General features: G+C 44.3%; 1 protein-coding gene across 2 annotated transcripts in view; it reads right to left on the reverse strand.

Moving 5' to 3' along the window:
* KLHL18 (kelch like family member 18) overlaps positions 1-15,384 on the reverse strand; it is a 45,241-nt gene that overhangs the window by 13,125 nt on the left and 16,732 nt on the right. For both annotated transcript variants that reach the window (XM_083704160.1, XM_083704161.1), the window contains exons 2-5: positions 11,762-11,892; positions 10,244-10,384; positions 5,497-5,695; positions 4,459-4,619 (exon numbers count right to left, since the gene is read on the reverse strand). In XM_083704160.1, the coding sequence (XP_083560286.1) occupies positions 4,459-4,619; positions 5,497-5,695; positions 10,244-10,384; positions 11,762-11,892 (632 nt within the window). The remainder of the gene's footprint in view (positions 1-4,458; positions 4,620-5,496; positions 5,696-10,243; positions 10,385-11,761; positions 11,893-15,384) is intronic.

A 15,384-nucleotide genomic window follows, 5' to 3' on the forward strand; every position in this document is an offset into this window, starting at 1 on the left:
CGCTACCTATCAAACACAGGCCAGGGCCTTTGTGTCCCCTTTCAAAGCCATTCAATGGCGGCAGTTCATATGTTCTGCTACAGGCTTCTGGCTTCTGGTTGCCTTAATGGCACAGCTCCCACGACAGCGGAGACTATTGGCAAAGCAATAAACAAAGATGATAGAGGGCAATTATCTTTATAAACTCCCCCCAAGGCCCAGAGGGGAGTTAGCTTCCCGCACGGATCGTCTCGGTACCTGGCTTTCGCTCCGACATGGATGTGAGAGCAGGGCCGGATTTAGGTTTGATGAGGCCCTAAGCTACTGAAGGTAATGGGGCCCTTTATATGTCCAGCTGTCCTTTGTCAACAACAAATTGTCACTGCTTTTTTTTGTGTTGAATGTATGCTATATGGTAATTTATGGACCTAACAGGTATCTCAAGCAATTTGCACAACCAGTCCATGCAGAATGTAGCTACCCTATATATAAAAATGAGCAAGCCAGTGATTTTTTAGGGAGCAGGCTAGCAGGTGGGGCCCAAGACTTACATCATAGGAGCCTACACAACACAAAACACTGTTGCTGTATGTAGGTCTTATTTTATTTGTTTTTTATCTTATATTTTGGAAATGTACATCCAGTTTTTTCCTTTAATTTTTTGGGGGGCCCCAAGAGAGTGGGGCCCTAAGCTATAGCCCGTTTAGCTTATATGTAAATCCAACACTGTATGAGAGGCAGGGAGACGCTGGGTGCAAAAGCACTTCGCCTCTCGGTAACCCTCCAATGCCACCATTAAGAGCAGCGGTTCTTCTGTTCATTAAGAGATTAATTAGGATTAATGCAAGGGAAAAATTGAAAAATATTACAATCTTAGAATATCTAACTGTGAAGATACATAAAATGAAAGTGTTTAAGGTCAGTGAGAAGGAGGAGGATTGCTTTGAGAAGATGGTGAATTAAAAAGGTATAAAGCTTATTGACGATTGGACCAAATTCATAACATATATGGAAACAAATTCTAGAGATATAAAAATCACAGTAGGTTTAATATAACCCTTGCGATGTGTAGACGATATAAAATGAAAAACTGCAGCATGGATTTAATATTTACATAACCCGAAACCGAGATGGAGGGAAGTCGACCGTTATTTGTTGTTAATTAATGTTTGTCTTCTGGTTTGTTTATGTGTTTTGTTTTGGTTGATGTTTTCTTTTTTCTTTGGTGTGTGTTGTTTATTTTTGTTTTTCTTTTTTGTGGTTTGGTTATAGAAAATGAATAAAAAGAAGTCAAAAAAAAGAGAAGATGGTGAATTATTTGGGTAGGTTTGAACAATTTGGGGCAATTAAAATGTTAAAAGTTAAAAAACTTTGTGAAGGGAGGAGTGTTAAGGTATATAGAATTGTACATGTGGTTGATTTGAATATGTTATTATTGATTATGTATACCCAATGTATCAGCCGCCTGGGGGTTTTCACGGTTTGTGTTTTGGTTGTTGGTAAAAAAATAATTAAAAAATTAGGATTAATGCACAGGTGTGTGCTGGTAATGATGTGACAAGATTGAGGACTGCCGAACCGAAATAGCTACAAGGTCGTACAGATTTTATTTGGAAAGAAGACTTTATTCGAGCAACGAGATTGTATGTGTTGGGGGGCGGGGAGCCAATCACTTCATTATAAATCCTTTGCTACATAAATGGCTCAGCAACGCCCCCCCCAAAGAATGCCAAAAAATGAAGTGAAGAAGAAAGGAGATGGGAGTATAGATATGGATTATAATGATAAACGGGACCGTGTGTGGAAAATATTATTAATGTTTGGAATAATTCTAAAAAAGACTTGGAGCCTCTGTGGAGTTAATTTCTTACTTGCCCCCTGATTAAGGAGAGGAGGGACTGGACTTTGAAGACTTGCCAGATCATTCTTCTACAAATAATTATAATTAATTGTTTTGACTGGATGTGGAGGGGAGAATTTGGAGGCCCTCCAGGGCTTTGGGTGACTCCCTGCTTGAAATCGAAAGCGAAATTTTACAGCTGCAATCAATAGAGTTGAGAACAAAGAGAGATCTCTCCAGAGTAACTTTTGAGTCAACAAAGCCATAAGGCACAAGGAGATCAGAAACAACTAATTTGGACATAATATTTGATAAAGAATTAAAGGGACAATTGATGAAAATTAAAACCTCACACAGGAAGAAGAAAGGAGAACATCACTTGTGAATTTTCAAATAATTATATGTGTTAATGCGAACTTAAGTTAATTATTATAGTTGTGGTACAAGGGATTTTAACAAGAGTGGAGTGTATTTGGTTTGAGCAATAATCTGGAGGCAGAATGAAAGGGAATCAGACTACAGCACGTGGGAAGCCACATAAAATTTATAATTAGCTATGTAATTGATATTTATTTGAATTGGTATTGCTATTTCGTATTAATGTAATATGGTGCATATTGGATTTTTGTAATTGAAAATTAATAAAAAATATTTAACAAGAGAAACCTAAGTTCTGCTGCAAGGCAGGAACTTAGCACCTATGCTATGAATGCATGTGTGAATGAGACCTACAACTCAGAATTCCTGAAGTCGGGCAGCCGCTGCCATGTTCCTCCCCTTCAGGCGACTCCATTTTCATTTGTACATAACACTTTGTCAGAGCTGCTCCACAGTCTGCAGAATGAGGGCGGTGCAGTGTAATTCTGGACTGGACTCAGCTACATTAGTCAAAAAAAGAGTGTTTTGAATGCATTATAAACATGCAACACCAGATGGCGCCGGAGAGCAAAGAAAATTTCTATGTGATTTTCCATAGCGTGTTTTTTTCCTTTTGTTATAACGATTTAATTTCTGACTTATTTATAGAGGGTTTTTTTCCTGTGTGCAGATCTACCATAAAAGTGGGCAAACAACGAGCCACACGTTAACCTTCAAATTCCTGTATGCAGTGGAGCTCCTGTGTGAGTGTCTGGAGGTGGTTAGAGGATGGATGGCAGCTAACAGATTGAGGTTGAATCCTGACAAGACAGAAGTACTGTTTTGGGGGGACAGGGGGCAGGGGGGGGTGGAGGACTCCCTGGTCCTGAATGGGGTAACTGTGCCCCTGAAGGACCAGGTGAGCAGCCTGGGAGTCATATTGGACCCACAGCTCTCCATGGAGGCGCAGGTCAATTCTGTGTCCAGGGCAGCTGTCTACAGCTCCACCTGGCACACAGGATGAGACACTACCTGACTGCCGACTGTCTTGCCAGAGTGGTGCATGCTCTGGTTATCTCTCGCTTGGACTACTGCAACGCACTCTACGTGGGGCTACCTTTGAAGGTGACCGGAAACTGCAATTAATCCAGAATGCGGCAGCTACACTGGTGACTGGGAGCGGCCGCCAGGACCACATAACACCGGTCCTGAGAGATCTGCATTGGCTCCCAGTACATTTCCGAGCACAATTCAAAGTGTTGGTGCTGACCTTTAAAGCCCTAAACGGCCTCGGTCCTGTATACCCGAAGGAGCGTCTCCACCCCCATCGTTCAGGCCGGACACTGAGGTCCAGTGCCGAGGGCCTTCTGACGGTTCCCTCATTGCAAGAAGTGAGATTACAGGGAACCAGACAGAGGGCCTTCTCGGTAGTGGCGCCCGCCCTGTGGAACGCCCTCCCTTCAGATGTGAAAGAAATAAGTAGCTATCTTATCTTTAAACGACATCTGAAGGCAGCCCTGTTTAGGGAAGTTTTTAATATTTAATGCTGTATTGTTTTTAACACTCGATTGGAAGCCGCCCAGAGTGGCTGGGGAAACTCAGCCAGAAGGGTGGAGTATAAATAATAAATAAATAAATAATAATAATAATAATATAACCATCATCATCATTATCATTATTACTTATTACGTGCAGAAGAATTCTCTCTCAGGGAATATCTGCAGTGGTGCACCCCAGAATTCCACGACCTGCCTGTCTGAATGGTGAACACAGATCAAGATACAGTGGTACCTCGGGTTACATGCACTTCAGGTTACATACGCTTCAGGTTACAGACTCCGCTAACCCAGAAATAGTGCTTCAGGTTAAGAACTTTGCTTCAGGATGAGAACAGAAATTGTGCTCCGGTGGTGCAGGCGGCGGCAGCAGGAGGGCCCATTAGCTAAAGTGGTGCTTCAGGTTAAGAACATTTTCAGGTTAAGAACGGACCTCTGGAACGAATTAAGTACTTAACCTGAGGTACCACTGTACTGGATGACACAAAACTCACATAGCCCATTGCCTGCCCTGAGCTTAAGGGACAGAGGAGACACAAGAGAGAGGACATTCTGCTTCTACAATCTGACCTGGCTGGGTCACCTGGAGGAAAACTCTCTCTTTTCTTGCATGGTAGAAAAGGGATTCTGTGTTTGGGGCTCTGCGCCTGTCACTGTCTCACGGGCTTCCTCGTCGTGATTCCCCTCCGGGAACTGCTGCAGGCAGCTCAGCCCTCGCATACCCACCTGCACTTGTGGCAGCAGCGGACGAGGTCGTCCTGCTGGACGCGATCCGCAAGGAACTGGGGTCGGCAAAGAGGCAGGCGGATTTTGGAGAGGAGCTCCGGCAAGAAGGGCTCTCGATGCTCGCGGTCGTACCTCACCCAGGCCAGAGCGGCTTCGAAGACCTGTTGGAAGAGGAGAGGGAGATATTTTTAAAAAAGGCTACCCAGGATGTTTCCAGGTTATGATGCCCTGTTTTAGGAAACTCTGGAAGAGATGAAAGCATCAGTCCTCTTGAAGTGCCGACACTCATTCAGGCTTGAAACCCAGCTTACACTTAGGCAGTGTTAGAAATTATCCAGGCGCCAGGCATGTTTTGCAACTGGCGTGGGAGTCCATTGCGACCACATGAGGGATCTCTGGGTGCCAGATTGCCGACTGACATCTCCACCTGGCCGGCCTCTCTAGTTTCTTAAGCAGGTAAACTGAAGATCTTATTTATTGCATTTATAGTAAAGGTAAAGGGTCCCCTGACCGTTAGGTCCAGTCATGGCCGACTCTGGGGTTGTGGAGCTCATCTCACTTTACTGGCTGAATTGGTCCTACTTGAGCCAGCTAGGAGGTCAGGGGAGAATTAGCTGTGGGGTCTCAGAGCGGGTGATCTTCATAAAAGGGGAGGGGGAGGGAAGAGAAGGGAAACAGAAGATCAGGCTGAATTCAAATTAAAGGCCAGGCGGAATAGCTCTGTCGCGACAGTTAGCAGGTTGAATTAGAGGCAGGTTTCAGTACAGGACAAGCGTAAAGAAAACCAGCAGCGTAGCTGCAAAGCAGTAACAAGGCAGTGAGCAAGTGAAACCACCCAGGCGCAGGCCAAAAGCCTCTCAACGGCAAAAAATATTTGAGAGACAGCAGGAAGCAAGTGAAAGGGTGAGTTCCACACACTCTTCCCTTGAGAGTTGCAATAGAAAAGGTTTATCTCATTTCCAGGGGACGCAGGTGGCGCTGTGGTCTAAACCACAGCGATGAGCAACCAACCCACCTTGAGACTTCGGAGACACCTACCTGCTCCTCTAACTTAACGTTGAGCTCATCCCTCGAGACCAGCTCCAGGACGTCTTCCAAGGGCAAGGCCAGGAACTCTTCGCACACAGAAACCTCCACAAAGTGCTGGTGGATGAAGCTGTTGGCAGCATCGTAGAGTACGGCACACATCATAGTTTCGGCAAACTGGCGCACGCCCAGGCAGTTTTTGGGGTGAAGCCTTTAAGGACGGTGCAGATGAATATGGGAGAGTTGAACAGCTAAGAAAGTGTCTGACCTACGCAAAAGCCAGTCCCCAACACCCTGTTACCCTCTAGAACGGGATTTTCCAAACCCGGGGTCTCCAGCTGTTTTTGGACTACAACTCCCATCATCCCTAGCTAGCAGGACCAGTGGTCAGGGATGATGGGAATTGTAGTCCAAAAAGTTTGGGAAACCCTGTTTTACACAGTCACACAGCCATGCTGACCCTGGTGCCTAGTGTGCTCTGGTCCATGGGGTCACGAAGAGTCGGACACGACTAAACAACAACAACAACAAAAAAATAGGGGGTGTCTTATAGAGGGAAAAGTATGGTAAATCTAATTAAATAAAATAAAATCCCTACTTAGCAGCCTGCATTTACCTGAGGTTTTTGTCTCTTTCAGGGGAAACCTTTTTGGCACGGTGTGTGCAAATCTTATACTGGCAAAGCCACAGGTTTTTTCCTTTTCTTTTCTGGAAATCTATATACCGTATTTTTCTCTCTATCAGACGCACTTTTCCCCCTCCAAAAATTAAAGGGAAATGTGTGTGCGTCTTATGGAGCGAATGCACGCTCTATGGCTTCAGCGATAGCAATGTGAAGCCTCCGAAGCGCAGTGGGAGCGCTCCCGCCTCATTCCGGAGGCCCCGGGTTGCTTTTGCTGAAGCCTGGAGAACGAGAGGGGTCGGTTCCTTTCACTGAAGCCAGGAGAGTAAGACTTCTGGAGAGGGAGAGGGGTCGGTGCACACCAATCCCTCTTGCTCTCTTGGCTTCGCTTTGCTGGAGAGGCACTGCGCAGCTTTCCCTCTCTGCACAGCGCCCCTTCAGCAAAGCGGGAGGAGAAATGGAAGGGGCTCTGTTTCTGCTGCCGCTTCACTGAAGGGGCGCTGTGCAGAGAGGGAGTGCTTTTTTCCCCTTGTTCTCCCCCTCTAAAACTAGGTGTGTCCTACGATCGGGTGTGTCCTATAGAGCAAAAAATACGGTAACTGGTTCTTTGATTTGACACCTGGAATCTGTCTATGACCATGGCTAGCTACAGCCCCCAGCCAACAGAAAGAAGGTTCCTTTTCGCCCTATCTAAAAGATTACTCAAAGCAGGCTTTGATGTGAAGTTTACAGCCCTCTCTTCTATTGAAGCACTTATTTACAATTGCATCAGGGAGTGGGAGAGAGAAATCGAGCAATATGGGTAGCAGTGGAACAGCCCAACTGGCTGCAGACCCACCCGGTCCTCTGACCCTTTAACTAGAGGCACGTCAACGATGCGGCTTAACTCGAACGGTATTAGTGGAAGGGGGGGGGGGGAGACAATGACTTCTTGGCAGGCCACGGATATTTCAAATTCTCCTTTTCTGATGAACTGGCAACAAGTGTGCATGTCTTTTGACCCAGCCCAAGTTACAGGGCAGCATTCCGCAGAAGCTTCGGGCAGGCATTCTCTCCAGTGAAACAGGTCCAAAAGCTATAAAGCCAGACTGCTCAGCAATTTCCTCTTCTAGGTCACTCTACCTTTGCCCTAGACGCAAATGGACAAGGAAGTGGATAGGTCCCCTGCCTTTACTGAGCCTTACTGTGAACTTGAGAAGAAGGCAACGTCAGAAACCAGAGGCCTTTCTCCTGGGCATAGTTGGCCAATTGGTGCCAAAGAAGGATGGAACTTTCTTTATGTATGCCACAGCAGCAGCAAGAATTCTCATCGCAAAGCATTGGAAGACACAAGACCTACCCACTCTGGAAGAATGGCAGATGCAATTAATAGACTATATGGAAATGGCGGAAATGACTGGCAGAATCTGAGACCAGGGAGAAGAGTTGGTGGAAGAAGATTGGAGGAAATTTAAAATTTATTTACAGAAACATTGTAAAATTTCTGAATGTTGATGACATTGAAATGAATTGAAGGGGTTCTAGCAACAAGGTAAAATGTAAGATTGGATTGATAATAGATAAACTAATTGGATATGAATTTGCTGAACCAATTTTTAAAAGGGATACAAAAAAGGGAGGCATGAGGAAGTCAGGAAAATAAGTTAATCAAAGATGAGAAATTAAAAAGAGGGATTTTTGTTTCTTCTTTTTGTGTGCTTTTTTTCTTTTTCTTTTTTATGTTAAATGTTTGTATTTTTTGTATTTTGTAATTTTTGTACTTTGTAATTTTGTATTTTTATGTTTTTATATTTTTCTTGTGTTTTCCCTTTTTCTGTTTGCTGTTATTCTTAAAACTTAATAAAATATTATTATAAAAAAAGAGAAGATTGCAACGTCCTCTACAGAGAAAGGGAACAACCTACAGGGGCAGAGGAAGGCAGCCTCCACTTTCTGCATCAAAGACCCTGGCTGTTTAACCTGTCCACAAATGCACACTTTTGGAGCACGGCACCAAACATTTCAGGAGCAATGCTACTATGGAGGACTGCATTGGTGGACAAATTTAGGGTTTGGCTTTTGTTTGGCACCTGCTTTTTGAAATAGTATTCTCCTGATCGTGGCTCGTTCTGATTCTAAGCACAGTCATCGAGTCTAGTAGCCACTGAAAGCCTTATCCTCTGTGAATTTGACTAATCGTATTTTAAAGCCATCCAGGCAACACTGCAAAGGAATCGTCAGTATTTTAAAAAAAGTAAGTAAGGGGGAGTAAGCTAGAGAGTTCCAGAAAGACATCTACTTCTGCTTCATTGACTATGCAAAAGCCTTTGACTGTGTCGACCACAGCAAACTATGGCAAGTTCTTAAAGAAATGGGAGTGCCTGATCACCTCATCTGTCTCCTGAGAAATCTCTATGTGGGACAAGAAGCTACAGTTAGAACTGGATATGGAACAACTGATTGGTTCAAAATTGGGAAAGGAGTACGACAAGGCTGCATATTGTCTCCTTGCTTATATAACTTATATGCAGAATTCATCATGCGAAAGGCTGGGCTGGATGAATCCCAAGCCGGAATTAAGATTGCTGGAAGAAATATCAACAACCTCAGATATGCAGATGACACAACCTTGATGGTAGAAAGCGAGGATGAATTAAAGAACCTTTTAATGAGGGTGAAAGAGGAGAGCGCAAAATATGGTCTGAAGCTCAACATCAAAAAAACAAAGATCATGGCCAATAGTCCCATCACCTCCTGGCAAATAGAAGGGGAAGAAATGGAGGCAGTGAGAGATTTTACTTTCTTGGGCTCCATGATCACTGCAGATGATGACAGCTGCCACGAAATTAAAAGACGCCTGCTTCTTGGGAGAAAAGCAATGACAAACCTAGACAGCATCTTAAAAAGTAGAGACATCACCTTGCCAACAAAGGTCCGTATAGTAAAAGCTATGGTTTTCCCAGTAGTGATGTATGGAAGTGAGAGCTGGACCATAAAGAAGGCTGATCGCCAAAGAATGGATGGTTTTGAATTCTGGTGCTGGAGGAGACTCTTGAGAGTCCCATGGACTGCAAGAAGATTAAACCTATTCATTCTGAAGGAAATCAGCCCTGATTGCTCACTGGAAGGACAGATCCTGAAGCTGAGGCTCCAAGACTTTGGTCACCTCATGAGAAGAGAAGACTCCCTGGAAAAGACCCTGATGTTGGGAAAGATGGAGGGCACAAGGAGAAGGGGACGACAGAGGACGAGATGGTTGGATAGTGTTCTCGAAGCTACCAGCATGAATTTGACTAAACTGCGGGAGGCAGTGGAAGACAGGAGGGCCTGGCGTGCTCTGGTCCATGGGGTCACGAAGAGTCGGACACAATTAAACGACTAAACAACAACACAGTAAGGGGGAAGAGATCAAATAGGACTCTCCAGAGAGAAGTGTTCTGCTCTCTACTTATTCTACTCCAGCACCAAGTCAGTCAGTCAGTCAGTCAGTCAGTGAGTGTGTTGGAGAGAGAGAGACTGAGTGTTAGAGACTGTGTGTAGAGATAAGGTTGCTGCTAAGAGCAGCTGCAGACACTCAGTGAAGTGCAGCATTCATTTATGCTTAGACCTCATTAAGCTCTGTATATAGTTGTATAATAGTTGTAGATAGAATAAAAGAAGTTATTCTACAGAGCTGCTCTCCAAGTCGTTTATATACTCTGCTATACCCTGCTGTGCGACGACTGTCTTCTTGTTGGAGTGAATCCGGTGCTCACAACTCTAAGCTGTGATTCCACAGCACTTTTACCTGTTCCTGTCCAAAAGGTGGTCTCTGGAAGTGCTACCCAGCTCGCCTAGCCCAGTCGGGGCCGAAGTGTGTGAGTCCAGTTGGTGGTACTGGCTCAAGGGTGATGCTGACAGCTTCGGCTGGGGCGGGCGGGGTATAAATAAAATTTATTATTATTATTATTATTATTATTATTCGTGTGGAGCCTGCATTCGCCCCATAAGACGCACACACATTTCCCCTGAATTTTTGGAGGGGGAAAAGTGCGTCTTATAGAGCGAAAAATACGGTATATGTTCTATCTGTTAAAAGAAAAAATAGAAAAAATAAAATAAAATAAAAACCACACCCCGCATCATAGCAGCGAGATTATCTGGAACCAGCCCCCTCACCTCTCTCTGAGGAACGAGCAGCAGGCATCCTTGATGTTTTGCAGCTGCAGGAAACTTGCCCCCATCAGCAAGGACTGGACGTTCTGCTGGTCGATTGCCAAGTGCCCATTGTAGGCAAAGTTGATCAGAGCTTCCAGTGCGCTAAACGGGCCAGAGAAGAATGGGAGAGCGTGAGATGTGAGTAAACACACACACATGACTTTATAAGCAACTTCAAAACAATTGTGTGTGTGTGTGTGTGTGTGTGTTTGAGTGAGGGGCGGTGGGGAGGGGCAGCAACATTCAACCCCGGACAAGGTCTATGTTGATTGATAGGCCTTTGTCAGATTCCAAGGATTCCAGGCTTTCAACAGTGACAAGAACATTGCGCTTTTAGTCCTTGGGATTGCAGAGATAAGCTGGAAAACAGCAACTGTGACGTACTAAGGTTATAACATCTTTACAACCTCATGTTCCTGTAGCTTAGTTAGATGAACTTTTGCCTAAAAGCAAAGGAACGAACTGCCGTTTCCACATGTTTTGGGGAGAAAAACTCACCCCGAAATCAATAAAACATTTTTTTTTTGCATATGGAACTATATAATGAATTATGTAATGATTACAATTACGTCTTATAATGCAGGAAAACCAGAGGTTACAAATTTTCTAGTACAGTGGTACCTCGGGTTACATACGCTTCAGGTTACAAACTCCGCTAACCCAGAAATATTATCTTGGGTTAAGAACTTTGCTTCAGGATGAGAACAGAAATCGTGCTCTGGCGGCGCAGCGGCAGGCCCCATTAGCTAAAGTGGTGCTTCAGGTTAAGAACAGTTTCAGGTTAAGAACGGACCTCTGGAACAAATTAAGTACTTAACCCGAGGTACCACTGTACTTGTGCAATGTTTTGTACTCTGTATATCACTTCTTATTGTTTAGAATAAATGGAGGTTGTGGTTTGTCTTGGTTACAAGCACCATAAAGTTCCCACATCACTTTGATTGCGCGTTCTGAGCGCTGATTACTTCTTGGTATCTGGAGTAAGGATGGCTCCTGCTTTGAGCGATTCTCCAATACAGTGGTACCTCTAGATGTGAACGGGATCCGTTCCAGAGCCCCGTTCACATCTAGAAGAAAACAAAACCCGTGTCTGCACGTCTGCATGTGCTCAGATCACGTTTCGGCGCTTCTGCACATGACGTCATTTTGAGCGTCTGCACATGTGCAAGCGGCGAAACCCAGAAATAACGCGCTCCGTTACTTCCGGGTTGCCGCGGAGCACAACTCGAACGCGCTCATCCCGAAGCACATTCAACCTGAGGTATGACTGTACCCGCAATGCTGCTTTTTTTTTTTTTTGTAAGGTTTCAATATTTCTGACACGTTCTTGAAGTCATTTTCATTGAGTAGTAAATGGGAGATTCCAATTCTTCATTTCGGGGGTGACCTTTTTCCACAACTGAGAAGGATCAGTTCCCTTTTCCAGTGTTTCTAAGCTGCTGCACCCCCGAAAGGACCCCCCCCAGGCCTCAGCATTACCTTGGATCCATGCCCTGCATGACAATTTCATCTTGCTTGCACTCCATCATGTCGTTTGTAAACATGGCATGGAAGTAAGGAATGGAGGCCGCCAAGACAATCCGGTGGGCGCTGAATTTGTGGTCCCCGACCTACGCAGAAAAAGAGAAGGGAAGAGACATCAGCTATTTGGTTCCAAGGGGAAATGTGCCATTTCAGAATGGGATACTAGTCCACTAGTTGGCCAATACAGGGCTAGCCAGACCAATGGGAAAAGTCGGTATCTTCCTTATATTTATTTTGATAGGCTGCCAGCACAAGGGCGGGTCTAAAATGAGAATGCTTACTCAAAGGGTACTGCAATAGTAAAGTTTTCTGGCAGATATTGAACGAGCCTCGTAATACAAAGTACATGTTAGATAAGGTTAAATTAAGTTAACAAAAAACAATGTTGTGTAACTGTGCAAATAATAGTTTATTTGAAAATTAGTACAACGGGTATAGTCAGAAGTTTCTTTTCTTTGCAGACTAAAATAAGAAGTATTACTATGTTTTTTACTCGATTCATAATTTTATTCTTCTTTCTTTTCTTTTTTTCCTCCGCCCTTTTTTTCTTTTTCCTTTTTTTTTTGGTATGTATACTCTCAATACCGTATTTTTCGCCCCATAGGACGCACTTTTTCCCTCCAAAAATGAAGGGGAAATGTGTGTGCGTCCTATGGGGCAAATGCAGGCTTTCGCCTCTCACTCTCCAGGCTTCGCGCAGCTCTCCGCAAGCTGTGGGAGCCCACATCGGGCTCCCACGGCTTGCGGAGAGTTGCCTGCATGCTGAAGGCAGCATGCGCAGGTCTCCACAAAGCGCAGGAGCCCTGCGTTGGGCTCCCACGGCTTGTGGAGAGTTGCCTGCATGCTGAAGGCTGGCATGCTGAGCTCAGCGCGCCCAGGCTTCGCGCAGCTCTCCGCAAGGCGTGGGAGCCTGGCGCTGGGCTCCCACGGCTTGCGGAGAGTTGCCTGTTCTGGGAGCTGGGGTCGGGGGAAGCTCGGGCTTCCCCCGCTCCAGCCCTGCACCTGGGGGGGAAATAAATTTCCCCCCCAAAAAAACTAGGTGCACCTTATGGGACGGTGCGTCCTATAGGGCGAAAAATACGGTAATTTCTATGTTTGTTTGCTGATACAGTAGTGCCTCGCAAGACGAAATTAATTCGTTCCACGAATTTTTTCGTCTAGCGAATTTTTCGTCTTGCGAAGCACGAAATCCCATAGGAATGCATTGAAAATCAATTAATGCGTTCCTATGGTCAAAAAAAAGTCCAAACAAAGCCAAATTTGGTACAACAAGAGTTTATTAAGTGCTCTTTAAAGTCACACATACTGTAAAGAGCATTTCAAAATTCAAACCCAGAAATTTTTTTTTTTTAAAAGCAGAGTGGCCCAATGGTCACAGAAAATCATAAAAATGCAGAAAAAAACCACAAGCTTCCAGATTCTTGCAAACCCCTCCCCAACTGTTCCCCCAGCCACCCAGCACACAGAAATTCAAATCCAGATTTTTTTTAAAAAAACAGCAGAGTGCCCCAATGGTCACAGAAAATCATAAAAATGCAGAAAAAAACACACAAGCTTCCAGATTCTTGCAAACCCCTCCCCAACACCAAGTCCTTGAATTCCAAACACCCCAACCCAAAATCCAACCCCCCCAAAAAAGTTTTAAAAGCTTAACTTACCAAATGGCTGCAAAAGAAGTTTTGGAAAAGCTTCAAAAATCACCAGAGTCTTTAAAAACCTCAAAAAAAGGCTACTATGTACACTGTGTTCTATGAGTTGCTCCTCGAAGTCAAGTCGCAACTGTATTAACAGTGTTAAGAAAAAGGAATCAAACTTGCAAGACGTTTTCGTCTTGCGAAGCAAGCCCATAGGGAAATTCGTCTTGCGAAGCAGCTCATAAAACGGAAAACCCTTTCGTCTAGCGAGTTTTCCGTCTTGCGAGGCATTCGTCTTGCGGGGCACCACTGTATTGCAAGACTCTGCTTGTTCAATAACATTTTTTAAAAATAATAAATAAATAAAATGAGAAAGCTTATGCTTACAGCATCCTTTCCTGCCTCCTGACGCTTTGGACTACAACTCCCATCAACCTTTGCCAGCACAGCCATGTTGGCTGGGAATGAGGGGAGTTGTATTCCAAGGAATTAGTGGGCACCAGATTTGGGAGAGGCTGCAGTGCCACAGGGACAGCCAGCACAGTGCCCTCCCTATGTTGCCGGACTACAACTCCCATGAGCCTGCTGGCTGAGGCTGATGGGAGTTGTAGTCCAAAACATCTGGAGGTTTACCCCGTTAAGCTATCCCTGTGTGTGTGCACACAAGCGGAATCCACAACAACCCAAGCTTCTATGAAACAAGAACTGCCACCTTAGCTATAACCTATTCAATACTTTTACAATTAGAATCACTCAGCACAATCTACTGTCTCTTAATCAGATTTTTCTGAAAATCCCACAAGCGCTGGTGCTCCTCCTCTCAGGGAGAAACACAGATAAGGCAGTCGGGAGAGATAACAGCAGACACACCCTCCGTTTCCTGTTCCCCACGGACACAGAATCTACTTGCATCTGACATGTTGGCAGATCATAGCTCTAAATACATAAAAGGTCTTTTATGGAAACTGAGAAAACCCCACGGGAGGAGGCTGGGCGGATAAAACGAGATCTTACGGTGCTACAGCGCCTAACCCACATGTTGGATCACATGGCAAGAAGCTGTCTCTGTGTTTCCCTTGAGCCACTGCAAAAACCTTTCCCTCTGCAACCAGGTTAAAAAGGAAAAAGAGAACCGGCAAACTGCAGATGAAAACCAAAAAGGTTGCAAATTAAAATCTTTGCCCGGAAATGAAGTTAGGCATTGGACTACATGGAAATGGCGGAAATGACTGGCAGAATCCGAGACCAGGGAGAAGAGTTGGTGGAAGAAGACTGGAAGAAATTTAAAATTTATCTACAGAGACATTGTAAAATTTTTGAATGTTAATGACATTGAAATGAACTGAAGGGGTTCTAGCAACGAGGTAAAAAATAAGATTGGATTGATAATAGATAAATTAATTGGATATGAATTTGCTGGATTAATTTTCAAAAGGGATACAAAAAAGGGAGATGTGAGGAAGACAGGAAAATATGTGAATCAAAGATGAGGAATCAAAAAGAGGGATTTTTGTGTTGTTGTTTTTTAATGTGTTTTCTCTTTTTTCTTTTTTTTTCTAAGTTAAACTCCTGTATTTTTTGTATTTTATAACTCTATATTTTTGTGTATGTGTTTTTTTCCTTTTTCTGTTTGTTGTTATTCCTAAAATCTAATAAGATATCATTTAAAAAAAAAAGGAAATGAAGTTAGGCACACGATCACTTACTAGATTCCCACGTCTGATTCTGAACAGAGCCAGGGTAACATTCTGCCTGTGGTTTTCGAGGGCCACATTTGAATGTGGCTGAAACACTGCCTTTAAATTCCAAAAAGGTTCTCTGTGGGAGACACCCGACCGGCACTTGAGCCTCGAGGTCAGGAGCAAGGTCTCCCAATGGGATCCCTGTGTACCTAAGTTGTCAAACCAGATGTCAAAGAGAACAACAACTACCAGACTTTTAGAA

The sequence above is a fragment of the Podarcis gaigeae genome (assembly GCF_964106915.1).
Source record: "Podarcis gaigeae genome assembly, chromosome: 12".
NCBI lineage: Eukaryota > Metazoa > Chordata > Lepidosauria > Squamata > Lacertidae > Podarcis > Podarcis gaigeae.